The 26,536-nt window shown below is 42.3% G+C and overlaps 1 protein-coding gene across 14 annotated transcripts in view; it reads right to left on the bottom strand.

The window, feature by feature from the left end:
* The window catches only part of NKTR (natural killer cell triggering receptor), a 38,422-nt gene extending 23,301 nt beyond the window's left edge, over positions 1-15,121 (bottom strand). For 5 of the 14 annotated variants that reach the window (XM_042044586.1, XM_042044588.1, XM_042044590.1 and 2 more), the window contains exons 1-5: positions 14,749-14,853; positions 6,396-6,470; positions 4,017-4,124; positions 3,330-3,374; positions 1,544-1,631 (exon numbers count right to left, since the gene is read on the bottom strand). In XM_042044586.1, the coding sequence (XP_041900520.1) occupies positions 1,544-1,631; positions 3,330-3,374; positions 4,017-4,124; positions 6,396-6,470; positions 14,749-14,806 (374 nt within the window). In that variant the 5' untranslated portion in view covers positions 14,807-14,853. Of the gene's footprint in view, positions 1-1,543; positions 1,632-2,989; positions 3,018-3,329; positions 3,375-4,016; positions 4,125-6,395; positions 6,471-14,748; positions 14,855-15,067 lie in introns of those variants that run through there. The other 9 variants (XM_042044594.1, XM_042044598.1, XM_042044599.1 and 6 more) reach the window with 5 other exon arrangements.
* Between the last annotated feature and the right edge of the window lie 11,415 nt (positions 15,122-26,536).

The following is a 26,536-nucleotide window of genomic DNA, read 5'->3' as shown; positions in this document are numbered from 1 at the left end:
AATGACAGCTGCTTGACTGATGTGACATCATTAGGTTTTCACGTTTCACGTTCAGATAAGCTTAAAAAATGGAAAATTATGGCAAGAAGCCCAAAGGCAAGTCATGGAGTAAAAAATAATGAAGCAATGCCTTCAGAGAGCTCGTTAAGCCATGGAGCTGTATTTATATAAACTGTTTTCCATATTAATGTGCACACATATCCTTTCAGATTTATTGTAATGAAGCACAACATCTAAAATTTCCTTTGAAGGGAACAGAAAACAAGCTTTTGAAACAATTTTATCTCTATGGAATGTCTAAACAGTGGTAACCGTGAAAGACTTTCTTTTAGGTTCCTATGCATTTTCCATTTTTAGGACATTTTTTAGGAAAAGACCTAAAAATGTTTCTTATCTGAACTACATCATATCATACTGAAGATCTTTTTCAGGCAAAGGAAAAAAAAGCAAGATTCTTGAGGACAATTTACTCCTTTACTAAAGACAGGGAAGCGCCATTCATTCTTATCCCGCAAGAAAGATGGCAAAGAAAAAAATACTTTTTCTAGTTAAGTAACTACCCTAAAATTTCCTTTTGATACCCCAGTGTTGTTTCACAAAGTATTTCCAGACTAAAGTTATCAACCTGCTCTTTCCAAATACAAACTGTTAAACATTAACAGGAGGCAATTTTGAAAAGGGAGTTAACAAGAGGAATAATCACATCGAAGTTTGCAAGCTTAAAAATACTGATACTCAATCTAAAACACACCTGCTTTGACCAGGAATTTGACCTCAATTATCAGACCTGAGTGTTTTACTTATGAATAAAGGTAAATGAGTTTTCTATAATTTCTATAATTTAACAGAATATGGTTTCTAGAAGGGAATTTTTTTGAAGGTAATGAAGGATAAATCTGATTATCAGCACATAATTTTACATAGCGTTGGTACCAAAGTAGTTGGTAGATGCACAAGTAAACAGAATTAGGCAGAATATATATTTAAAAAGCATGTCAGGAATAAACACTCAAAAAATTCATAATAGTAATTATTACAATCAAATAAAAAGTCCCAAAAAACAAAACCCCCACTCATTCTCCTCCTGAAAAAAGAACAAACAAAACAATCCCCCAAAAGTAAATCATAAATCATCATTTTTTAAAGAGCAAAACCATACAAACCACTTCTAGATCTCAACCCCCTTAAATACAATGCTCCACATTGTCATTTGCAGATCAACTCGTGAGATTTGGCTGGTGCACACACACAAAGCCAAAGAATCTATTTTCTGGCCACTAAGAACTGAACATAAACCATATTTTTAGGGAAAAAAGCTACAAAGGAGGAACATCCATGGAGCACCAGCTTTAATCCAAATGAATGCCACAAGGAAATTGTGATCTCTACCATTTCCTATTGCAGTTTTCACTGCAGGTCCCACTCACTCCTAGCTAAGATCAGATGGATAACATGGATATGGATAATTTAGCAATACCATCTTTCTCATGAACAGCGCTTCTCTGTGTAAGAAAAGCTCGACTGTGGGATCACATCTACTCACATGAAAAATTGGGAACCATTGGTATGTTTCCCTCGGTTTGCCATTGACAAAAGGAACGCTCTGTCATGTTTGAGAATAAAGTTTTCATCTGTTTGAAGAAAAAATATGTTTGTCAGATTTTCCCTGGCAAGGCAGGCAGGTTGTTTTCTTAGTAACTTATGGATGCTCTAAGGAGAAATTCTGCTGCTGCTGGAGAAATGTGAACAGGTTGGAGAAAAAACAATGATCAGGTTTAAACAAGTCTCTTCAAAATTACAGTTGAGACAAAGCATTCTTTCTTAAAGAAAATGGTGCAGATATAGTGCAAACATTTCTAATTAAAAATAATTAGGGTCATTACGAGTGTCTCCAATAAACACTAGATTATGGATTTAAATCCAAAATTATTTGGGTAGGAACAAGGTTGGCAGAATTACTGACATTCTAAAACAAGAATTAACATACATCATACTGTTATTTACACTCCAGGTGAAAAGATCAGGAGAAAAGCCATTTATTTCCCTGGTATGGCACACTAAAGGATGCCACCTCTATCGATTCAAAACTGGAAGTCTCAAAACATAAAAGGAAAAAAAACCTCTCTGTATCTGAATCTAAGTACAAAATCCATTAAGACTAAACTGAACATGCATTTTATATTGCAGTGAATTAAAGAGGAGTTCTGGTTGTACAGCAGAAGACAAAACCAGATCTTCTCAAGGTCATTTCCAAAGATAAAAATATTAATTTGAATGTACAAAGCTATTAATTTTTAGATCACATATCAAAACACAATCCTGCATATTTAGCACTCACCGTGCTGAGAAACAAACCCTCAGTAACTTCTTAGTAAATGGAGCTGTACAAGCCTTTCCTTGACTAAAAATTTTAATACTCCCAGCATCAAACTATGACTCCTTTTAAAGAGAAACTTATTTTCATGCATTTAACCAGAGCAACTTGAAACACACACAGAACCAGGGGCTGTAAATAACTATATGTAGTATCTTAACATTTGAATATCACAGTAACCACCTGGTTTTCTCAAGAAATAACTGTATGTCTTTAAACAAATACTTTATAAACTCACCATTTTCCTTCCAACAGTTTTAAGAGAGGTAAGCGTACATTTATTTACCAATTCTTTGCAAGGAAAATGACTTGCATAGCACATAAATAAAGCCAAACCCTTTCAGAAATGAACCCTAAGCATACAAACCTTGAGTAGGGAAGGGGAGGAGAAGGGACATTAAAAAAAGAAGAAATCACTGTTTAGAGCTGGAATTATGTGAATTCTCTCCCAGAATAAGTCATTAACCCTCAGAAAGGTTAGGCACAGAACTCTTCATTTCTCCAAGCAACACAGATATCCATCTACAAAGGGACTTAGCAGTTGTCTATATATTTACTAGGGAGGGGACAAGGGAACAGAGTTTGAATTTGTGTTACTGAGCTTTTGTCTCTTACCTTTTCATTTTGCAAAAGACCACATTCTCTATAAACAAAAGAATATGTTGACAGTTTTAGGCAGGAAGATAGGAGTTTATTCATGAATAAAGTTGCCTAGCCTCCATGCTGAAAGTCATGTTTAACCAATAATGTTAGCCTTAATTAATTGTCAATTTAAGTTAAATATTAACAAAAAAATTATCCGGAAGTCATGCATATAAAAAGAATTGTCATGCAACATTAGTTTCATGCAAAAGGTGATCTATGAGTGGACCTGTTTTCATTAAGTAGTTTGGGAATCAAGACTTGTTTATCTCAGAACTGAACAAAGAATCTGCAAAGACATATTTGCTCTTACCTTTAAAATAGCCACCATAAATAGATTCACCTCCTTTTCCATTACCTACACATTAAAAAACAGCAATTAAAACTTTTGTTGCATTTATACAAAAGCTGTGCATAACATTCCACCAGCACTTGACTCTCAAAACAGGATATTCCCTCCTCAGGCTCATTCCCTCCTCAGCATTTCAGGACACAGTGAAAACAAACATTTTGGTAAGGACAGGTATTTCAGGAAAGGATTTACTGCAGAGAAAGAAACAAAAAATCCTGGAAAACTCCTTTTGGAGACTTTTAAAACATTTCTAGTTCATTCACTGCTTTATTATTAATTTTGAGCTTATTTAAACAGTTACATTCCTGTACCAACAGAACATCATCAGGGTTGCCTCTACTGCAGACACAGAAGTGAAAGGAAATTAAGGCTACAGCTTGGATTGGAATTGTTTTAATAAGATGGAATATCATAAAACCCTCCAGTGAGGAGTTCTTAACACACTTTTCTGAACAAATATTACAGCAGTTGAAACGTTTTAGAATTTCAAAAATTAACAAGGAAATGGGTGATCTATGCTACACTTCAAATAAAATATTTTAATGGAACCAATACTTTCATGGTATTTTCTGAAGTTCTATATTATGACCACAAATTATAACATTTCTGTTCCATTTAAAACTTCTCAGTTTTAAAAGCCCACTTTACCTTCGCTGAAGTCCCCACCCTGAATCATGAAGTTTTTAACCACACGGTGGAATGTGGTGCCTTTGTAGCACAGCTTCTTTCCAGTTGTTTTGCCAATTCCTTTTTCACCTGCAAGGAGGTGAAACAAAAAGAATCCACAGACTGTCACTGGAAAACATTCCAAGGGTTTTCCCTCCCTAGTTCTAATGGACATGGGAGCCATTAAAATAGCAAAATTGTAAAAGATAACACAGTCCTGCCTGATGCCTTTTACAAGGGACCTCTTGGGTGAAAATTAGGCTGTTTCCTAAAATAATTTCCTCTTTCCCACAAGCAGGAGTGTGTAAATCTACTCAGGATAATTTACAGTAAGACGAGTCCAGGATAATGGTGGGTTAACCATTTTCTGTGGTTACAGCTACACTCCTATGCAGGTTACAGTATCCTTTTCAAACCACTCACACATCTGGATGAACCAGATGATTCCCACAAGAAAAATGTGAGCTCAAAACAGGTTTCAACTGAGTTTCAATGTGATCCACGCTTGGAAAAGTGGGATTAAGCTACCCCAAGCTTCCACGCCTTCACCAATCCACGCACACTGTCAGGCCACCCTCCCTTAATGCCAGCTCTAGATCAGGTGGACTGGTGATTTTTGAGTTAGGTGGTCCCAGAACATCAATTTCATTAGCATTTCCTACAAAATTCAGACGAGAAGCTGCCCTGGGGATGAGGTCACTATGACTGGGAGGGCTGAGGTCCTACATGGTAGGTTCATGAGGGATTTATACTGGTCAAGAGACACTGACTTGAGCTGGCCAGAAGAGGAGAGCTGGCAGAACGTGGCAATTAACAGTAAAAGGTTATAATAATAATAATAATAATATTATACACTGTGCAACAGTTAAACCCCCACATTATCCACATATACAGGAGATGCTGTGTAATGAAACACAAATCAGCAGGATACATGACAGGACAAATAACCCAATGGTCAGTTTCATCCCGTCACTGGTAATGGAACAGGTATTTGACACTGGGTTTGAGACATTTAACCCAATATTCTGCACCATGTAGCACTCTCAGAAATGCAGGTACACTCATTACCCAGAGCCAACACTCCCCTTCTGCAATCTATTACTCTGCCACCCCAAATTAACTGACAGCTCAATCATCCCAGATTTGCCATTCCAAGCCCATCACTGCCAGGATGAGGGCAAAGGGCAATTTGTGGCACAAAACCCACTCAGGGCATTGCTGTTTATCATGCTTCACTCATGAGAGTTATTTACCTGGCCCTCCACACCCACAGTCCCAAACTATGCCTCGTCCTACCCCATTTTTGTTTTCCACATGAGTTATGCAAGCAAAGCTATTTATTACAGGGATGGACACACTCCTCCCCAAAACATGCCTCTCTTTGCTACAGCATTGAAAACCTCTCATCAAACAACACCATGGAATATCTGCCTGCATTTTGGTCACGTTTCAGGATGTCCCTCAGGGCTATGGATAATCCCCTTAGAGAATGGGATCCTGCATGGCACTTGACCATGTAATTGAGTTGGTACACTGAGATGGGAGCTTTGACTGTGCCAGAAGTCACAGTCCCTTTTTTCACTCCCCTTTACAGTACTGACAGTACTTTCCCAGTCAGGTAAAAGCCACACCAGTTGTTCCACTGGTAAGAGCTGCAGCACCTCCCTAAGCTCAGACACTTTTCCACAACAACCAGTACAATGCCTGTGAGCTCAGCTTCTCTCTTGTTTCAGGCCAAATACCAGCCTTATTCTTTTTGCTCTCAACATGCATGAATTTTGTCTGGAAAAGAAAACTCATTGTCCTTGAGCCTCATCTACTTACACCCTTCCTGCCTAAGCAGCTCTTTCCATGCCCTGCAAATCACTTGAAAATGGGATGGCAGAGGAGAACTCAGCTGCTCTGGTAACACCTGGACTGGCAGCTCAACATGACACACTTTGAACTGGGTGCCAAAAGGTGCCCATCTGAAATCAGAAGGGAAGCTCCTGACAAAGCACCACAGCAGATGGGCCTGTGTTTATTCCATAGGTGGGCAGGATCTGCAAGTGCCAGTCTGCAAGTCCAGCTGTTGGAATTTAAAAGCAGGAGCCTCTCTCTGTCTGGGCAGAAAGGACCTTTCCAGAGGCCAAATCTACTACTGACAGCAACGCCCAAATCACCCTGTCCTCCTCCATCTGTCAAAAATACCCTGGCTTGATGATGGCTTTATGCAGATTATATGGTCCAGAATGGGACATCATCCCTTCTCCATTATAATTTACCCCTAGGTGGGCACAGGCCTTGCATTGGCTGTGTTCTGTACTGGTACAAAAAAGTAATTGTAAGTAACAATAAAAATCTGAAATATCAGCTACGTACCCGAGCACAAGCAAAGGAAGTTTTTACAAGTCTTCGGACAAATGTCTGAGAAGAGCTGAAACATAATTCGACCAACTAGAAAATAATTTTTAAAAAAATAATTAGAGTTTTAGAACTGTTTGGAATAAGAAAATCTGCACATAAATAAATCTGTGTGTTTTAAAAATGTAATTTTAGTGAGAAAAGGTTATTTTATCAAGCAGAATAGGAAAACATCTTACATATGTGCATATTAAAACAAGCAGCAAGAAAGAACAGTAACATAATTGTACAAAAAAAGAACATTAAGCAATATCATTACATCCAATTAATCTGAAGTCCTAGAGATTACATTGTGATTTGAACCTGGAAAGCCAAGCTGATTTACTAAAACAGTTTATCATGTCAGATCTTTTCCATTTTGAAAATGATTTCCCATAAATACAGGTTCTCAGAGAGCTGGAGCAATTCCCTCCCCAATTACTGTGTTTATACAAATACATTAATAATCACATTTCCACAATTTTCCCTGTGATCATTACTTACAAAGTCCAACTGGCTTAGTTCCATATTGTGCTGGGGATTACAGATGCGTTGGCACTCTTGGCCTAAAATCCTTTAGTTTAAAAAAAACCCAAATGAACCAAAAAGGGAAGGTGGGAGGCAGGCAGGACTAATGCCCCACTTGCCCAGATACCATGAACCAAATATTTTCTCTTTGCTGCTAGTGGTAGTTGTGCTACATACCTTCCTTAAAACTATTAAAATACTGCTGAAAAGTGGTTGAATATAAAGAAAACTCTTTTAAAACTGATTTACAGTTTTTGTTTCATTTTCCAAGATACCGGGATGTATAGTACTAAAAAAAAAAAAACCCAAACCAAATCACTCTCGAATATATGAAATCTTTAAAAATTACATAATTAATAAAAAAAAATTGGTATCTCTGCAGGTTGTGAAATAATCCATAGAAGCCACACTGTTGGGCAGAATTACAAGGAGACCAGTAAAAATCCGTCAATAAGCACTACACTCTAGTGGTGCACACTGGTAAAACGTCATAATTTAAAAAAGTAACTACGAGAATAACTTCTCTTTTCTTTCCTTTAAAAAAAAAAAACAATTGAAGTTCAAATGTATTTCATTCAATACTTAGTCACCAAAAAAAATTTGAGAGGCTCTTAAGAAACTGCATTCAGTTTAAGGCTTTGTCCAAATATATACAATGATAACAAGGTGAACTGTTAGCTCAGAAAGGAAGAATAAAATAACACCACTCGTACTTGATAATCTCAGATAAAAATTCAAGACGCCTTGAGCTGTTGAAATGTCTGCATCTCATTAACTGCAGTAAGAATGTTCTCTGAGCATTCATCACTACAGCAGGGAAATCTAAAGGAAATGGGTAGGGAAAGTGTCCAAAGAATGAAGAAATAGGGAATATCCAAAGATCCCCCATCAAACAGCAGTTCTGGAACTACCACTGTGACACAATTTGTCACAATATTCGCAAGTGAAGAGAGCATTCTAAGCTGTGAGGATTGAAGATTCCTACAAAGAACACAACAGAGAAGACAGTTTAGCAGAAGAGTTATCAATTTTCATTACAGCCCAGGAGTTCAGGGGAGCACAAGTCCCATTCCCATTCTTCTGCTGCAAAAGCACCAAACTGAACAGCAACCAAGCGCTCTAGAGAGCCACATCCAGATTTTACAGAATCATGGTCGAGAACCACAGAATGGTTTGGGTTGGAAAGGACCTTAAAGCCCATCCAGTGCCACCCCCTGCCATGGGCAGGGACACCTCCCACTATCCCAGGTGGCTCCAAGCTCCGTCCAACCTGGTCTTGGACACTTCCAGGGATCCAGGGGCAGCCACAGCTTCTCTGGACACCCTGTGTCAGGGCCTCCCCATCCTCACAGGGAGGAATTTCTTCCCAATATTCCATCTAAACCTACCCTTCTTCAGTTTAACACCACTCCTCCTTGACACATTACTCCATGCCCATGTGCTTATGTCCCATGCCCTTCTCCAGCTCTCTTGGGGCCCCTCTAGGTCCTGGAAGAGACTCTAAGGTCTCCCTGGAGCCTTCTCTTCTCCAGGCTGAACAGCCCCAGCTCTCTCTGTCTCTGCAAAAGATTCCTCCTGCATTCACTGTGTGAAATACCACACGACACTTTCCAGGGAAAAAGCTGTCACTACCCCCACTCTACTCTCCAGCACAGCTGCTGCTTCACCAAGGTGCCAGCAGCCAAGTAACTGAGGGGTGTTAGTCCCTGCAGGCTCCAGAAGGGACGTTTACCCTGAGGCATAAATTGTAGAAGGATTTTGGTTGCAAGCCCTACTTACAAACCCACCACATTTAGCACCTGAAGCAGCAGACATCAGCACTTCCATGTTCCTCTGGAAGAACTCATGTTCTTGCAGATGACAAGGCAGAAGATGGAAAGAGACATCCATAACTAAGGCATCGGTTTCAGCAGTATTTTTCACCAGTGCTTTGTCAATAACAAAGTCTGCCAGGCGCTCATAAAATCACAGAATGATTCCTGCTGGAAGGGACCTTAAATCATCCAGTTCCATGCACAGGGACACCTTCCACTAGATCAGGTTACTCCATGCCCCATCCAGCCTGATCATTTTCTGCCCTTCAACTCCTACAAATTGAAATGCACATATTGAACATCCAAAGATTACAGATTCTGTTTATAAGAGAAGGGCTCTCTCCTCCATAAAACCTGGAGCACTGCTTACCCAGTTCCATCCAGCCACAGAAAATGCTGCCGTCTGCTCCTGAGACACAAACCCCACACTGTGTATCCATCTGCTGGGTTACTGTCTGCATTTTACTGCAACTGCATGAATACCATTATCACTGAAAGGTTATATTTCCCACTGACAAACAGGCAATTAAATGTGCCAGAGAAAGATCAAACACATTTTCACACCTTGGTCAAAAATGCATGAAAGAACAGCTGCTAATAAAAAAATTAATAAAAGTATGTATGATTAGAACCTACAAATCTTTCTCTTGCCTCATCCCTCACAAAGAAAAAAAATCTCATTTTAAACTTGGAGCTGAGGTATATGCTGATATAACACAGATAAAAAAAGCATCTGAGATGCTACTAAGTTCCCCAGATTTAGACACCTCTTCTCTGAAATGATCCACCTTCAGTGCAGAAAGAGAATTTCCAATGCTTTCTTCAGCTTCATTTCCCTGATGTAAAGGTTAAGTTATCTGATGAGGGAACAAGCTCTCTGTGACTAACCATAATATTTGAACAGTAAACTAAAATAAATAAACAAAAACTGCTAAAAAGAGCCAGTCAAGTAGGCAAAAGCTGCTCACAAACCTACTCAGAGTCCTCAGTTGGCTTTAACCAAGAAATGAGCCTGCACAGACACCTCAACTCCAGGCTAAAGTAAAAACTGCTGGGATTACATTTGCCTATTATTTATAAAACAGTAATTTGATAAAGTATTATTTGTTAGCAGGCTTTGAACTTATTTTTTAAAGAATTAGAGTAAGTGGTGAAAGAAATATGTACATTACATACAGCAAGTGCTGCCTATATAAAATCTGAGCCGTTTAGAAATTTGATAAAGTGCTCTCTGCAGCTAATGAGCTGTACCAATTAGAGAAACCAGAAGGCAAAATGACCAGAAATAATTCAATTTCAGAACTCTGTCTTCAAATTAAAAGATAAAATTTTTTTCTTTTGTTTTTGAACTCCTTAACAATTTTCCAGCTGAAGAAGAACTAACATTTGATTCAAATTAAGTGTAGGATTATCCATGCTATACTGAAATAAGGGCTCCTGCTAGCAAAGTTTATTAAAATAATCATTGATTTCAAGTGTTTATTGCTTCAAAGGTAAATCTTCCAATTTAGCTGGTTAACTTTTTGGAAAAAACCTTGGGAGCCAAACACAAACTGTTTCAAGTTATTTTCCAAGTAGTGTGAACTGTTTTGCTACACTTCATTATGTTTGCACCACACAGGTATCAAATTCAGCTACACACTCCCAAAATAACCCTGGTTTTTCAAAATTGCATCTACTGGATTTTATCTTTCCTCAATTTCTTAGAGTGAGCCAAACAAGAGGTACTTTTCCCACCCTATCAGCAGGAACATCCTGCTGAAGGAGAAAGCAGGGATTACAACCACTAAGACAGTGATGCACAGCCCAGGATGGCTGCCAAGGGCCCAAAGGCTCAGACAGATTTGCATCCAAGTTTAAATAACAGCTCTCTAAAAGGACCCTATTTGAATTCTATTAATTTGTTTATCCCTAAATCTGTGAACGCTAATGCAGATAAAATTTTTTTAAAAAACTGTTTCAAAGTAGAAATGTGGCTACAGTTTTCAAGGAAATAAAAGCTTGCTGTGGAACAAGAATACATTTTATTTAAAATATGAGTTTCAAGAATGGATGCCCCTGTTCCCCTGAGCAGGGATCTGTAGTTCTGACACTGACACTTTGACACCTCTGTGCCCCACTTGCACTCTTTGCAAGGAAAACCTCCATAAACTTCTCTTCCCAGCTCTCTCCTAAGCCCATTCTGCCACAAATACCACCTGAAGTTCCCTCCATTCCCTTCTTCCGTGCTCTCCAGAAAACCAAACTGCACACAACAAACATTCCCTGGCTTCAGTTTCCCAGGGATATGGAAGTGAGAGGCAGCACTTGGCCTTCTCCTGGCAGAGGAGGCTGATCAGTTTGTCTTTTATTTACTCATCCAACTTGTTCCAGACCTCAAGGGGAGTCTTCAGGGACTTCATTTCATCCTGCACTGACAACAATTCCACTTGATTATTCTGAAAAAAATTTTTATTGAATCAGTTCCTTTCAAATCTCCATCTTAGCACCCCGATAGATCTCCATATGGGATCCCCCTTGGCTCCTGCTGTCCCACACACAGTGGGTTGGTTGCCCATGGGGTTCATGGACACCCAGAGTTCTGGGTTCATGCTGCTCCATTTTCTGCCAATATACAACTTTTTCCCTTCAAAAGACTAAAAGTTAATGTGAAGCCAGATGAGAACAGTTCTCTCTTTAGGAAAGGCAACAAAAACCCCACAAGGCATCGCTGGGTCTATTACTGGAAGCACAATACAATGACTTTTGCAGTGGAGCTCATTTCACATAAATTCATAGCAGCTGAAATCTCAAAACACACCAAACTTCAGGCAAAAGTGACTAGAAAGAGAGAAGTAAGGAAAGACCAGACTGGCTGATAAGGGAAGGGACATACCCCAGGAACGAAAGAAACTGAAGTGGAACAAATCAATGAGCCAGGGCTCAAACAGTAACAGAAGACAGGAGAAAAAAAAGCAAAAAAAAAGAAAAAAAGAAGAGATATGATAAAGAAAATTATTCTATGAATAAGAATGAAACAGAGCAAAAATGAGTAAATTTAACATACTTTATGATGGATAAAGCCAGTCAGGGGGTGGGGTGAGGAGGGGGGATATGGGAAAAAGATCTTGGATGGCCACAGGAACTGCTACAGCAGCCAACTGCATCTGTGACATCCTAGTGGGACATCTGTTCCAATTATCACGGTACCTGAAAGGCTGGAGCTTCACACAGATTTTGCCTCACAGAGTAAAGACAGAATTATTTAAATAGGCATCTGCTGCCATCCCAAAATTCTTGGAATACTGTAAGCAGTTTAATCCTGTGTGCACACTCTATGTGCCCAAATCCACTGGTGAGGGGCCCAAAAGAAGGGAGAAGCGCTGTTTGTGCCAGTATCAAAATAAATGCTTCTTCCTGTTTTATTTTCCATTTGCCCTTTAAAAATTATGAGCCACAACCTGCATTCATAAAAAAAAATGCTTAACAGGCAATTTATTAAAAGCAGCCTAAATTTAGCCTTAAGAAACACCAACCAACAAAGTTTGCCCCACTGCAAGAGGCAAGTACAAGCTGGCACTGAGTTTTATTCCAAGATTCTGTAGCTGTAATAAAATATAGACACAAAAGCTGTAATAAAGCTTCTGGAAGCACAGCCAAAGCAAAGATACTCCTGCATTTTCTAAGGGATTTTATTAGAGTAAAACTGACCTGACTTTTAATTGCTACAGGTATCCTGACACACACTGGGCAAGCAAAGCCTGGAAGGGGAGAACCAAGATTTGGCAGCTGCGTGGGGGGAACATTTTTGGACTCCCAGCAACCTACAGTGTAAAAAATGACACAGTTTTGTGTTCTGCAGGCAAAAAGATGATTCCAGTGCTGCAAGAGGCACGTCCTCTTCTCTCTGCATTTTGTGGAGATGTTAGTTCAGCTTTTTAGTGCACACAAGGTGGGGGCAAGGCCTTTTTTCTTGGCTAGCAACAAAATGCAGGGCTGTTCTGCCCCCCACTCCTCCCTACATCGGCTAAAAATGAACAAGCACATCAGCTTATTTACTGAAGTCAATTAAGCAAAATGTTCATTTGAAAATCTACTGGCAGCTTAAAAGTTAAAATGAATACCTCACTAGTGCCAGCAGGAGACCACATCCCTCAGAGTTAGTGCCTGGTGTCACCTGGAAGCACTGATTTACCACCTGATTCAGCTTTTGAAGGTCATCTTAGAGCTAAGAGAGCAACGTTTAAGCTTTTTAAATATATCCTTAAATCCCGAGACAGACTTGCATGGTGAATTAATAAACAGGCACCAGAATAAAGTAGCATGACTAGACAGCAAGCAAGTCCCAACACCAATTTTACAAACTGGCATTTTTCCTGCAAAAATCCAAGCCATTAGTCAGGTGCAATGAAACCAGCAGGGCTCCAAGTTTGATGTGCAGCTGGGAGATTCCTGTTACTTTCAGGAGAAAATAAATGCAGACAGGCACAAACAGAGCCAAAGCCCTGGGTCTGCTCCAGGTAACCCAAGCTCTGCACCACCAGGAACACCAACGCTGCAATTCCTCTCTGACAGCTCTATCAGTCACCAAACCCAAATAGGTCTGGGGGAAAGCAAAGTAATCCACTTTCACTCAAGATGCACAGCTCAAGGCTGAGGAGGGGATGAGGCAGGAAGAGAGATCATGAAATGGGAGCAGCAACCTGTGCAGGAAGAGCAGAGAAAACAGCGCAGGGAGAGATCCTTCAGATGGAGTCAGAACAAAAAAACTGACACTAAACCTAAAAAGATTAACAGCAAATGAGATGAAGAATGAATTGTCTTTGTTATAAATCAATCCCATCAAACTACCATTCCTAACTGGAGACCTACCCAACCTGAAACAGTTTTAGTTGTCTCATTCCATAGTAAATTCCACCCGAAATTAAAGCAACGGAACATGTTAAAACTCCATTTACATCACCACTTATCTGTTCACTGGAAGTACTCAGAAAACACACTGTCAATCAAAATAACTCAGATAGGAGTTACAATAGCAACAGATTTATAGATACGCCCTACCAGGTCTCTGAAGTTAGAACAGAACCTCTCTTTTGAAATCGTGGTGAAAATAAAACGCTAAAAAGGTTTCAGTTGCATCTAAATGCAGTTGAATTTTGGAATCTCGGCGATATAAGCTCTTAAATCAAAGGTTTTCAGAGAAACATTGAAGCAGAAAATGAAAGTGAAAGCGTAATGAAGACATCACATACATTCATTTTTCTGGAGACAAGTGGTAGCAAGATAAAGCACAGAGTATGTGTGAGACAACTAATATGCACTGATAAATACGTGTTCAAAGAGATGGGTGAGAAAAATCCCCACTCCCATCTTTACAGACAGGGGAAAACACAAGAGGGAACCAAGCTGCTATTCCAGCATTAAAACTCACAGCCTACCACTCCTGGGCATTACACTTGCCCAGGGAAAATACGAGTTAAAAGATGGATTTGTTTTCATTACTGGGTTTTTTTAACAGGCCAGCTAGTGAGGTGTTCTGTGCTTCTATGATTGAATGCCCAGTTCTTCCTTTACATTCAGAAGACGCATTTTGAGCAGGACAAGGGAAGATTTAGCCCAGATGACCTCCTAAGTTCCTTCCCAATTTTAATTACTGTATCACTAAAAATACTTATAGGAGGTAAATATCCAGTCTCCTCACAGCCTGCCCCGATTTTCCATAGTTTACAGAAGTGGCATAACAAAGGTGTAACAGAAAAGGTATAATACATCACCAGACGGCTTTTTACCTTCAGAACTGCGTTTACCAGCCCTGCCAAACCTTTATATTCAGGTGAGCAAATAAAAATCGATCTCAAGGGAGAATAAGGAGCATCCAGCACCCCAGAAAACATCCGAAGTTATTAAAAAGTAACTAAGAAATAACGCATCAATGGCCAAACTCGCTGCTAGCGGCTTGGGCCCATTATTTAGGCAAAAACGTGATTTAAAAGCCCCAAGCACAGCCTTACCTGGCTCCCTGTTGATCTCTATTTCGAAGAAGCACTGGGGCCGGTCCTGCACCCCCATGGCCGCCCCTCGGCCTCGCCACCTGGACACAAAGCAGAGAAGGAGCCCCCGCGATCCCTCCCTCCGTCCCTCCCTCCTCACCCAGGGGTTCAATTACAGCGGGGCGGCTCCGCCTCAGCCCCGACCCCGGGGCGGCGGGGGAAACCCGTTCTGAGGGGAAGCGGATCCTGCCGCGAACACGCAGCCGGGCTCGACGCCGTCAGCGCGGCCCATCCCCTCCTTCCACCCGCTTCCCATCGCTCCCTTTTCCCGGGGTTTTACCTGGCGGCTCCAGCGCTTTGTCCCCTCACGGCGCGCCCCCCTCAGCCCCCGCTGCCCCCCCGCCCCGCCGCCAGGCGGCGCCGCCGCCCCCGGCCGCCATTACCCGCCCGGCCCCAATGGCCGCGCCAGGCCACGCCCCCTGCCCGCCCTGCCCGCCGCGCTTTCCCGCCCTCTGCGTGAGGGGCCGGGGGGGCGGTGCTCGGAGGGGACGCGTGACCGGGGTCCCCCGTGCCGCGTTTAAAATGAGGGATGTTTAAATAAAGATAATAATGTGAAAAAGAATCCAATTCTTAACTCATACTTTGCCGGGATGGGGGGGGGGGGAAGGGAGTGGCGCCATGAGGGGATGGGGGCTCCGCTCCCTCCTAGACATGGCGTGACCACGCTCCCCCTGTGCCGCGTTTAAAACGATGAATATTAAAAAAAAAAATACAAACATCCAACTCTTAACTCATGCTTTCCCCCCATGGGAATTGTAATCGCCTGTAAGTGGTAGGCTGTGAGTTTTAATCCTGGAAATAGCGGCTCGATTCCCTCTGGTGTTCTCCCCTCTGTAAAAATGGGAGTGGAGGTTTGCTTGCCCACCTCTTTGAACGCGGCTCGGGCAGGAGGAAGGGGCTTTACAGAATGCATAACGAGAATAAATATAGGGAATAAATAACAGAATAAATAGCCTTTACAGAATAAATAACCCCCATGGTGGGGTATCACACTGCCCTGACCCCTCACCCTTATGGCCGTGTGGGGCTGTGGAGCTGAGGGACCCCCCAGCTCCTTCACCCCTTTAATTTGAGGTGTCTAAGACGACTCTCCGTGAAAGTAAAATATTTTTGCGCGTATAAATAAGCCCTCAGAAGATTATGTATGGAAAATGTTCCCTGCAATGTGTTCCCTCAGGATGAGAATGTGGCTGCTACCAGCCTGGGATCATCCTGCCTCTTGCTCTGCCTCAGCCTTGCCATGTCTTAGAAACCCCCAAAAATTTAAACCAAATACATTTTAATGATTGGAGCAGGCCATAGGTTATTTATTCCACGTTGGGGATGTTGGACCGTGCTGGAGTGTGGAAATGGCAATGAGAAATTGAAGCGTCAAACTGTTTAGAAAGGAGAATTAAAATTGTAAATCCTCAGCCTAACACATCCTTCAGGCCAAGTTACTTCACACCGAGGATGTCCAGAAGCTTAAAACAGTTTGCTTTATTAATTTAATTTGTATAAATACTCTTGTAACAGTACCTTTAGTAATTCCAGAAATAAGTTTTGTTTCTTTCTGAGCAGGAAGGACACTTAGTCCTCAGCACTCAAAAAGCAAATTATTTCCAATGCTTCCTAGAAGTTGTACAAACCAGAACTCTGCAGTAATTTTACCTGGCAGCAGTATCTGCAATTATGTCCTTGTCTGAGGAGAAATTCAGAGGTTTTAGATGAAAAGAAAAACCCTGCTGAGAATAAAATAGCAATGCTGAAATCACAGGATATTTTAGCTGTTGGGAATGCAGCAAAGTGGGATTGTTTTAGATATAATTTATCTATACTTTAATGGTTGCTGTCACGATAGTGTTGGAGCATCTCTTGAAATTTTAACAGCCAGATTCTGTCATTCTTTATTAGGTCTAATAACACATGATTGTGCAAGTGGTCCCTCAGGAATCCTGTCACTGGAGTTGTCACACTGGTTTGCTGGTCCTTGGGGATACTTACAGGGTAAGCTGTCAAAAAATGTGAAAAAAAAAAAAAAAAAAAAAAAAAAGTAGCAAGTCTAGTCCTAAATTATTTAGCTGTGAAATGCTCTTACAAAGTGGAAGGGTGTTATTTGCCTCACTTTTCCATGGTAGCTGAGAAACAAAGCTACCAAGAAGTTGTGTTGCAGGAGGTCTGCAGGAATTCCTTGCCAGAATTAAAATTTGAAAGCACATCTCTTTGATTTCCTTAATCCTCAAATAAATTATTAATTCCCTTTCACCTGCAGTTTCTTGCTTTTCTGTCCTCACAACATGAACTTGCTAGAGGCAGATGAACAAATAAATAAGCAAAAAGTCTCAAAAAAGACATGGAAATTTGCTGCTTGCTCTTGATGGAAATAGCAAAGATTGTGAGCAATAAAAAAAAAAAGAAGTTAATTTCAAGCCCTGATTATTTTAATAAAGAAGCAAATTGGAAAGAAGTTCTGATCCCTTGGGAGATAAGCTCTTAAGATCATGTCTAGGACTAGAGCTGATAAATATGCAGCTTGGTAGAAGAAAAAGATACCCAAAAAAAGACTTTCTGAAGCACATCTGAGGCTGGTCTTTTGAAAGATGAAACACTGAGTTACAAATGAAGATTTTTTTCCTCGTGTTCCTCTCTGGGAGCTGCTGCAGATGCTGCTTTGGTCACATCCTGTGTCCATTGAAAGCAGTGACAAAGTCCCCTTTGATGGCAGTGGCTCTGGGTGTAGGCAGTGTGAGGGGGGTCACACTCAGCACACTTATGAATAATTGCTTCTGTATCATTCTAGTTTTTGATGAGCCATAAATTTGTGAAACGCCCTCTTTTTATAGGCTAAAATTTTCTGGTTATTTTCCAGTCCAGTACACAACTTGAGATCTGCACACCGAGATCCACGGATCCAACTTTAGCCTACCTCAAATCAGCTTTAGAGATTCCGTGGTGGTACAATTCATGCCTAAGAATCCACATTGACAAATCTTGGGTAGAAAATGCATTCTTTCCTGACACCGAGCCCTCTTGGTCTGGGAGGTTGAAAAGTAGGAGGCTGCAAAGTGCCTGTGGAGCAGCTCCAGAGCCCATGGGCACTTTGGGGTAAAACTGCTTGAACTGGGGCACAGACTTTAATTTCCAAAGTGTCTTTGATTGCCTTAATAACTATTAGTCTCCATGTGGCCATGAGAGCTTGAACTAAGCAGCTTTTGTTTAGGTATTTGTGGAGGCTTTTCCTTATCTTTTTTGCAAATTCCGTATGTGGAACCTGAGACTGCAATGGGAAACGAGGTTTTTTTCTGCACAACAAGTTGTTGGTAGAGGGCCTAGTTCCTGAAAAACCTCTGCTCTGCTCCTTGGTGCTGAGTGTTTTCCTACCTAGTTTGTTACTTAAGGAGGAGAAGGAATTTCCAAAAAAGCTTTTCATTATCTGGGGCATTTGGGTTCAGGGGGTGGTGCTCAAAATACTTTTGTGAGACAAATTCACGACTGCTTGTTCAAAATCTCACTCTTCACTGTTCCATGCAGATTCTGCTCCACGAGGGATGCAAAGTGTTGGCACCAGGAGAAGAACTGACTCAGAGCTGTTCACGGGGGTCACTGAGGTTTTGAGCATTGAAAGATAAAAAAAGAGCCAGCAAATTCTACATTTAAATTAAAAAAGCTTGTGTTACTGAAGAACAGACGAGCACCTGGAGTGTTTCCTTCAGTCAGTCAGTCGTGCAAAGCCATTTCTTTGGTATTTGTTATGAAGAGTAAATATTGCAGACCAGAATAACTGAAAAGGGGCTTTAATTACACCAAGCCTCAGTGCTGAGCACACACAAAGTTAAAAGTGAAAGGCCAACAGGGAGTTTATCTGTTAAGCAAATGGAAACAGCGAAAAGGGGCTTCATTAAAAAATCCCCAGGTCAGCATCTGAGTTTAGAGAGCTAAAGGGGAGGAAACAGCACCTCTCAAACAAAACTTTTATCCTGGGACTTTTGCTGGGAAGGAGCGTTGATGTGGAGACACACTTGGACAGGGTACAGGGATATCTGTAACCTCAGACATCCAAATGCTGCCTGTGGTTCTCTTCACTCAGGCTTCCCTTTCTCCCGGGATTTCCTGTGAGCTCACTTAGTACCTGAACCACTGACACACTTCCTGAAGGATTACTGAGCATGCCCCCATCCTGCCCTGAAGCTTTAGGAGTGTTTCCATCCCTGGCATGAGTAGGTGGCCCCATCTGCTATCCAGGCAGTAAACAGAATTTGTTAATGACTGCCCCAGTGTGTTAGAAATATCAGCAACTCATTAATCCATTATGTGTGAATTGCTTAATGGGGCAGGGAATATTCCTGTGCTTGTGGCTTCTTCAGGCCTTGAAATCCACATTATATCTGAGCTGCTGCAGGATGGTCCCTGCCTCCACAACCTTCCTGTGAAAATACATGCTTATTTGCCACCCTGCTTGCATTAGTATGAGTTCTCCCTAAATAATTTTACAAAAATACATCAATTTTGTAAATATTCTACTGTGTGTAGATATAGGGGTTGTTGATTTTACATTCCCTTAACCACTAAATGCCTGATGTGTAGGTTGGTGTCCTGTGAATGTCTCAAGATCACACTTGGCCTGATCCCAACCCCAAAGTGATTATTTTTTTCATTCATCTCAGGGGGTTTTAATTCCGAATTATGAAAAAAAACCCCCACCCTGATGTCTTGCTAGCAATCAATGCAATTTATGCAAAGGCAGAAGTTTCTTACCTCATATCAGACATGATTTACCCACTCAGTAGCACTCAAACTAGGTCAAAAATAAGAGGTTCGTTTATACAGCATATAATTAACCAATGAAACCTGGTGCCGCAGGAGATTGCGGAGGTTAATGACACGATGTCTGGTTCTGCATGTGGAGTCTTGCGTGGAAGCCCAGTAAGTGGGACACGCTACAGAACAGCAGCACAAGAGAGTCTTTACCCTTTCCAATAAAATTAGACTGTTTGTGTTACTGTGTTCTTGCCATCTCCCATCTGTTTCCCTGTGCCTCTTGTCTCTTGTGTTAAATCCTGAGCTCTCAGAACGGGTGACAACAGAGGGCTTTTGGTAGGGACTTTGACAACCTCTATCGGCCTGCTGTCAGTAAAAGGAATAAGGCAATTTTGCCTAAAAGCCTGCTCTTGTTCAGAAGTGACACTGAGGCAGAGATTAGAAATAAAAAATGGTACTGAGCAAGTAGAAAAGGAAAATTCATGTGTATTGCTGGAGGCAGCCACACAGCCCTGTAAGAGGCTTGGTATGAAGTGTAATATCCCCAGGATCACTTTGATTCAAACTAATATTTAATTAATAGCTTTTTGAGGGGAACGTGGCACAATGATTCCTCTCCCCTAGATTTTTCCCTTTCTTTTTTCCCCTAAAATTTCATTTACCTTTTTGCCTTTGCATTATTAAAGACGTGTAAACCCGGCTCGATATTCTCACCCGGCACCATCTGAGAACACTCTGTTATTCAGCTTGAAACGCTTGAAACTGAGTCAGCTCAGGTGCTTCAGAGCTTGTTAGCTTCAGCTCAGACAGCTTCTGCAGCCCCGTGCCAGCGCCACGGCTCGCAGGAGGGATTGTTAATTAGCTGAGATGCAAATGTACGCAGAGATTCGGGGCCCTTCCTGTGCTGGGGACCATCGAAGCAGCTCATCGAAGCAGAGCAGCAGAGATCCATCACTTTGCTGTGCTGAGCCAGAAATGACTTCACGTAGCGCTGGTGGGACACCTTGTCACTGCTGTCCCAAACTTCCTGCTCCAGGGGTGTGACATGTAGCACAGAGAGGCTGGAGCTGGCTCCGAGCAGAACCAACTGAGCTCTGCACCGCTCCGAGACCCAAATTGGCCCCAGAACAAGTGCAGCTCCATTTGTATGCACTGCTGATCCTGAACCATTAAATCATATGGAAACCACGCTGACTCCACACAAAGCCATCTCGGCGACGGATAAATCCATACAGCTGCCAGTGCTTTAAAAATAAAGAATTCAAGGCACAGTGCGAAGGGAACTGGGTGAAATGTAGTGGCCCCTGTGAGCTGGGAGGTCAAACTAATTGGTACAGTGCTTTGTTCTGGTGTTAAAGCGGTGAATCTGCAGCTGAGGCTCCAGAACAGAGTGATAATAACAGCAAGAGCAGTGCCAGTAAGGGAAAGCCGAGCAGTTGGCAGAGCCATGGCTGCAGCGAGGCAGGCAATTCGCAGGAGATCTGAGTAGGCAAAAGGGAACGGCTGCCTGCGCTTGAACCTGAGGAATGAACAGACACTCCTGGTAACAAAAGAGGGCACTGAAAAATTAAGGTCAGCAGATCAAGGGAGGTGATTCTCCCCCTGTATTCTGTCCTCCTGATGAGACCCCACCTGCAGTGCCCTGTCCAGCTCTGGAATCCTGAGCACAAGACAGACTTGGATCTGTTGAAGCTGGTCCAGAGGAGGCCACAGAGCTGCTCCGAGGGTTTGAACACCTCTTCTTTGGAGCCAGGTTGGAAGAGCTGGGAATGTTCACTTGGAGAGGAGAAGGCTCCAGGGAGACCTTAGAGCCCCTTCCAGTGCCTAAAGAGGCTCCAGGAGAGCTGGAGAAGGACTTGGGACACGGGTCTGGAGTGACAGCACCAGGGGGAATGGCTTCAAACTGAGAGAGAGCAGGGTTAGGTGGGATATTGGGAAGAAATTCCTCCCTGTGAGGGTTCTGGGGCCCTGGCACAGGGTGCCCAGAGAAGCTGTAGCTGCCCCTGGATCTCTGGAAGTGTCCAAGGCCAGGCTGGACAGAGCTTGGGACAATCTGGTCTAGTGGAAGGTGGCCCATGACAGGCGGGTTGGAATGGGATGACCTTTCAGGTCCCTTCCTTCGCAAATAATTCTGTGATTCTATGACCCTATGAAATTCTGGCTTGTGGGTACAGGCAGGATGGATTCCTGCAGGGAGTTCCGTCAAAGAAGTGGGCAGTTTCTATAGGAGGAATGAAGGATTACCAGAAGTCCTCACTTGGCACAGTGCCTTTAGAGAACAGCAGTAATAAAACATGCAGTGCCTCCTGGTAGCAGTGCTGGTAATAACCATCCAGATGAATATTGATGTTGATATAAATAAAGCTCTATGCAATTACAATCAGCTAAGGTTAGGAAGATACTCTTTTTCTGGATTGAACAGTTAAGTGCAGTGTGTGCACTTACAGATAGAGCAGGTTGGAAGAAGGGAAGGATTTATATTGTCCTCTGAAACATTCAACACTGGCCACTGTCAGAGACAGGAAACTGAATCGATTTGTTTGCGAATGACAATTTCTCTTTCCTGCAGCAACAGCAAAATATCTGTGGTGGGAGTTCAGTGCCTCACTTAATTTGATACTAAAAGATATCTTGGTAGACAGAGACATATAAAACTCTGGCATGATGTAGTTAAAATCTTGTTTATGCCTCTGCATAGGAAGCATTTGCCTTATCATAAGACAGGAGCTTAAAGTAAAACCTGAATGGAAACATGTAAATAAAATGTGAACCTGGGAGCAGCCAACCTCCAGCCTGCTTCTTTCCAGTGCATGCCAAAACTTCCCTCCCCGGGTGAGAAATTAGGATTGGCCATGTGAGAAACCACAGAAAGATTTAGAAAATCATAGAATAGTTTGAGTTGGAACAGACCTTTTAAAGATCATCTTGTTGCAGGTGTCATGTAGGTGAGGTATCCTGTGCCTGCAGCTTGGATGTCCTGATCAAATCGTGTGTTCCTGTCAGTCAAAGACAGATAAATGTTGCTGTTCTGATGGAGGATTATGGATCAGCTGGGAAATAATTTCTGTTACATTCTTCATCACCCTATTAGATTTAGTCCTGGTGCTTGAATCTGCCAAGTGTTTGTCCAGGGTATCTGCCTGGCCTTTGGGAGAATAATAATGAATAACTAAGCCTTTTACCATCACAATACTAATGAAGTTTTAATGGTGAATTAAGGAACAGAATGAGGGAAAATCCAGCCGTGAAGCTGTTGCTGCCAGTTGGTATCTAACTAGACAGTGAGATGTGGAAGTGTTAATGGATGTAGGTAAATGAAGGAGTGATAAAATCACACAATGTCTATAAACATAAATCAGGATCAATAAAATAGTGGCTGCACAGATTCAGCCTCAGATTCTGAGGCAAGAAACAGCTGTCAACCTACATATAGGTTTGTAGATAAACCCCATGGAACTGGGGCTGTTGAGCCTGGAGAAAAGGAAGCTCAGGGGGGACCTTCTCACTTCTCTGACAGGAGGGTGCAGCCAGGTGGGAGTTTGTCACTTCTCCCAGGGAACAGTGACAGAACGAGAGGAAATGGCCTCAAGTCGCACCAGGGAAAGTTTAGATTGGATATTAGAGAAGATTTCTCCATGAAAAGGGTGGTCAGGCATTGGAACAGGATGCTCAGGGAAGTGGAGTCACCACTCCTGGAAGGATTTAAAAGATGTGTAGATGTAACACTTAGAGACATGGTTTAATGGTGACCTTGGCAGTGTTAATGGTTAATTTTGATTTTAGAAGACCTTTGCAACCTAAACAATTCTGTGGTTCCATTCTATGACTCTTTATGCCTCGGCTTTTAGATCCTGGCTGCACTAGAAAATGCTTCTTCCACATTCTATAAAGTGCTGGCCAGTTCAGTGCTACTGGTCCACACCTGCAGAGCTGACCAAACTGAAACCCACAGAATAGAAAAAGTTTTGAGTATAATTTCTGACCCAAACATTGGATGCACCTGGGTCTAGTTAAAACATATGAGCCAAGGAAAATAATAGGAAAACTTCATTAAAGGGTATTTAATCACACCTCCATGGTCACATTTTCTCCTGCATCCCTGCTGGCACTGACAAGTGAAGTATGGCTGAATCAAATTCTCCTGGTGCTAAAAATGGGAAAAATGTGTCCTTTAATTCTGAGGTGAAAACAATTCATTTCTTGAGAGAAAACTGTGTCTCTGCCTTAATTTTCTTCCCATTTTCCTGCCAGAGCACCACATCAATCATTTTCCTTCTCTAAAGTCAACCTCAGCTGTTGACTTGTCTCAAACAATTGTAGGATGAATCTGCTGTCAGAAACCACCTTCTGCTGCTTGGCCTGACTGAGCTGCCACTGACCCCTGGCAGGAACTCGCTCACACCCTCTCTACACCTTTTATTTGCTGTTCTACTTACAGGGAAATGAAGGGGAAAACCATAAAAATAACGAGCATGCAAACAACTCTGCCGGGGAGCAAACAGCTCAGAGGAAGAGCCGTGAAAAATCACACAGAGCAGAGAAAGTCTCCCGAGATAAATGTGACTATTTAGGGCAGCCAGACAGTAATTGCAGCGTTTGCAAAAGTCAGCATGAATATGCCACATTATTCCCAGCAAGCATCGTGTTTGAGGGACACAGCCCATTTTCTGTTCCTGAGGCTGGTGATTTTCTTTTGGTTTGTTCTCTCCCTAATGGAGCAGACTTTGCGAGTAATTTTCCCTGTGCTTTGGTCTCTCCCTTGCAGTTTTATGGGCTGTTACCAGCACTGGTGGTATCTGATGTGTGAAAACTGAGACAAGTTAATTTGGATTAGGAGTAACTGGAGTGCTGTAGTGCCACGGTTGGATGAGCTTTGTCCTAGAAGGGAGGTTTCTGGGAGAAACAATATCTGTGAGCAGAGGCGTCATTTGCTGAGAGCACTGAAATGTGGGCTCTTCGGAGGAAAATTGAGAAAACAACATTGCAACCACTTGTAAGCTTGTGCTTCCTTCCCTGACTTCTGGGATTTGTGTGAATGTGAGTACATTGTCATTTCCTACATCCTTCCCTGCTTAATACCCACCAAATATTTGTTCTGCAGAATGCAAGGGATATGTGGGCATTGCTCAGGAAGCAGCTCTCTGGATCAGGCTGCAGTGTGGTCTTAATGGATGTGGGAGCAAGATGGGAAAGTTTCTGAGAGGGAGGTGAGGCCCTGGCACAGGTTGTCCAGAGAACCTGGGGCTGCCCCTGGATCCCTGGAAGTGTCCAATGCCAGTTTGGATGGGGCTTGGAGCAGCCTGGGGTAGTGGAAGGTGTCCCTGCCCATGGCACAGTTTCTGTGGTATCTGTGATACATCACCTCCAGATGCTCATCCCCCAAATCCAACCCCAAGTGATCCTAAACTCAAATTAAAGCCTGTAAGATTTTTAAAGCAAAGACAGCTGAGATGCTTTTTTGAAAATGTTTTCAGGGATTCATATTTTTGCTCTACTCTCCTGTTATGATATCTACAAATTACCTTTGCTCTGGAAAGCAAGCTGGGATTTTCCTTGGTTTCCCCTTATTCCAGAATTTCGAACCTTAAAACCTCGTATTTTACACATTGTAGTAAAACACTTCTCTGAAAGTGTTCAAAAAATGGGTGGATGTGGCACTTGGGGACATGATTTGGTGGTGAATGTGGCAGTGCTGGGTTAATGGTTGGACCTGATGATCTTAGAGATCTTTTCCAATCTAAATGATTCAATGAATCCATGAGACACCTCAAAGGTTGCATCCCTGCGGACAGGGACATGAGGCAGGTGTGGAGGGAGCAGTGGCACCACTGTTACTCTCTCTTTGGATGAGCAGGGTGTGTTACACCAGCAGTGTCACTGTAGCTGCCACAGTCCCTCCTCCTGTGTTAATCCTGTCCCCAGGATTCATTAACAACAGCATTTTAGAGGGGCTGTGAGCTCTGGTGCTCCTGGCTGCTGCTGCCAGACCTCAACTCCCCCTCTAATTATACCTGGCCACTTTTGATAAGCTTTTTTTAAATTTGCAGCTCTCCAGTGCTGTGCATTCAGCATGACGATGCTACAGCAGGGTGTATTTGTGTGGTGGATGATGTTGTTGCTCTAAATCACTAATCCTAAAAATCCCCAGGGGAAAAATGTTCTTTGAACATTACAAAACTGCATATTTGCCTACTGCTAATTAGTCAAATATAACCTGCAGTCTGAATCTTCTTGGAGACTGGGGAGAATGAAAATACCCTGAGAGCAGGTGGGGAAGGGTTAACAAAGGAAACTCAGGCTGTGAAATTGAAATATTCTTTCTCTCTCGGAGAAAGCAAGAGCACTCATCAAGCACAGAGGCTCTTTATCTGGTGTCTGACAGTGCCACAGGGGACAGCGAGATGCTGCAAACCAAGGTCATTCCTGCCTCTTTGAAGTGATGCATTCCTACATGCTGGCACTGAGGGAAAAGCTGGACCTCCAGCTCAGCCAGACTGATCAGTGACACAGGTTAGGCAAAAAAAAAAACAACTGGAAAAGGCAGAAGTATCAGCACCCACATCCTCAGATACTGAGAGCTAAAAGGGATGAGGAAATTGTCCCATCTGACCTCATTTGGGATTGGATTTTTCCCCAAGTATTTCTCCATTGAGTCTGGTAAGTTGTCATGTAAGAGGGGGAAGTAAAAGTCAGCAACCTGTGGATGGCAGATACTTTAAAATTCTCCCTTTTTGAGTTGGGAATCAGAGGAGAAAATGAGACCTCTTTAGGATCAAATCTTACAAAGAATTAGGTACATATCCACCCAAAGGGCTACAGGGACATCTCCAAACCAGTGAAGATGGTCAGACACTGGTATGGACATTCATCTGTTACTGTGCAGTTGGTGGCATTGGTTTGGGATGCTCTTGGCACCTCCTGACTGGCTCAGGCATGGTCTGAGAAAGCCATGGACCAACAGCTCCCGTTGGTCAGCAGAAGGAAGGAGCCAGCCTGTCCTGTGGGGAGAACA

The sequence above is a fragment of the Corvus kubaryi genome, unplaced genomic scaffold (assembly GCF_017639235.1).
Source record: "Corvus kubaryi isolate FWS band 111438036 unplaced genomic scaffold, C.kubaryi_AGA036_p1.0 37398, whole genome shotgun sequence".
Taxonomy (NCBI): Eukaryota; Metazoa; Chordata; class Aves; order Passeriformes; family Corvidae; genus Corvus; species Corvus kubaryi.
Note: the sequence above shows the minus strand (reverse complement) of the source record. Positions and strands in the feature narration are given on the sequence as shown.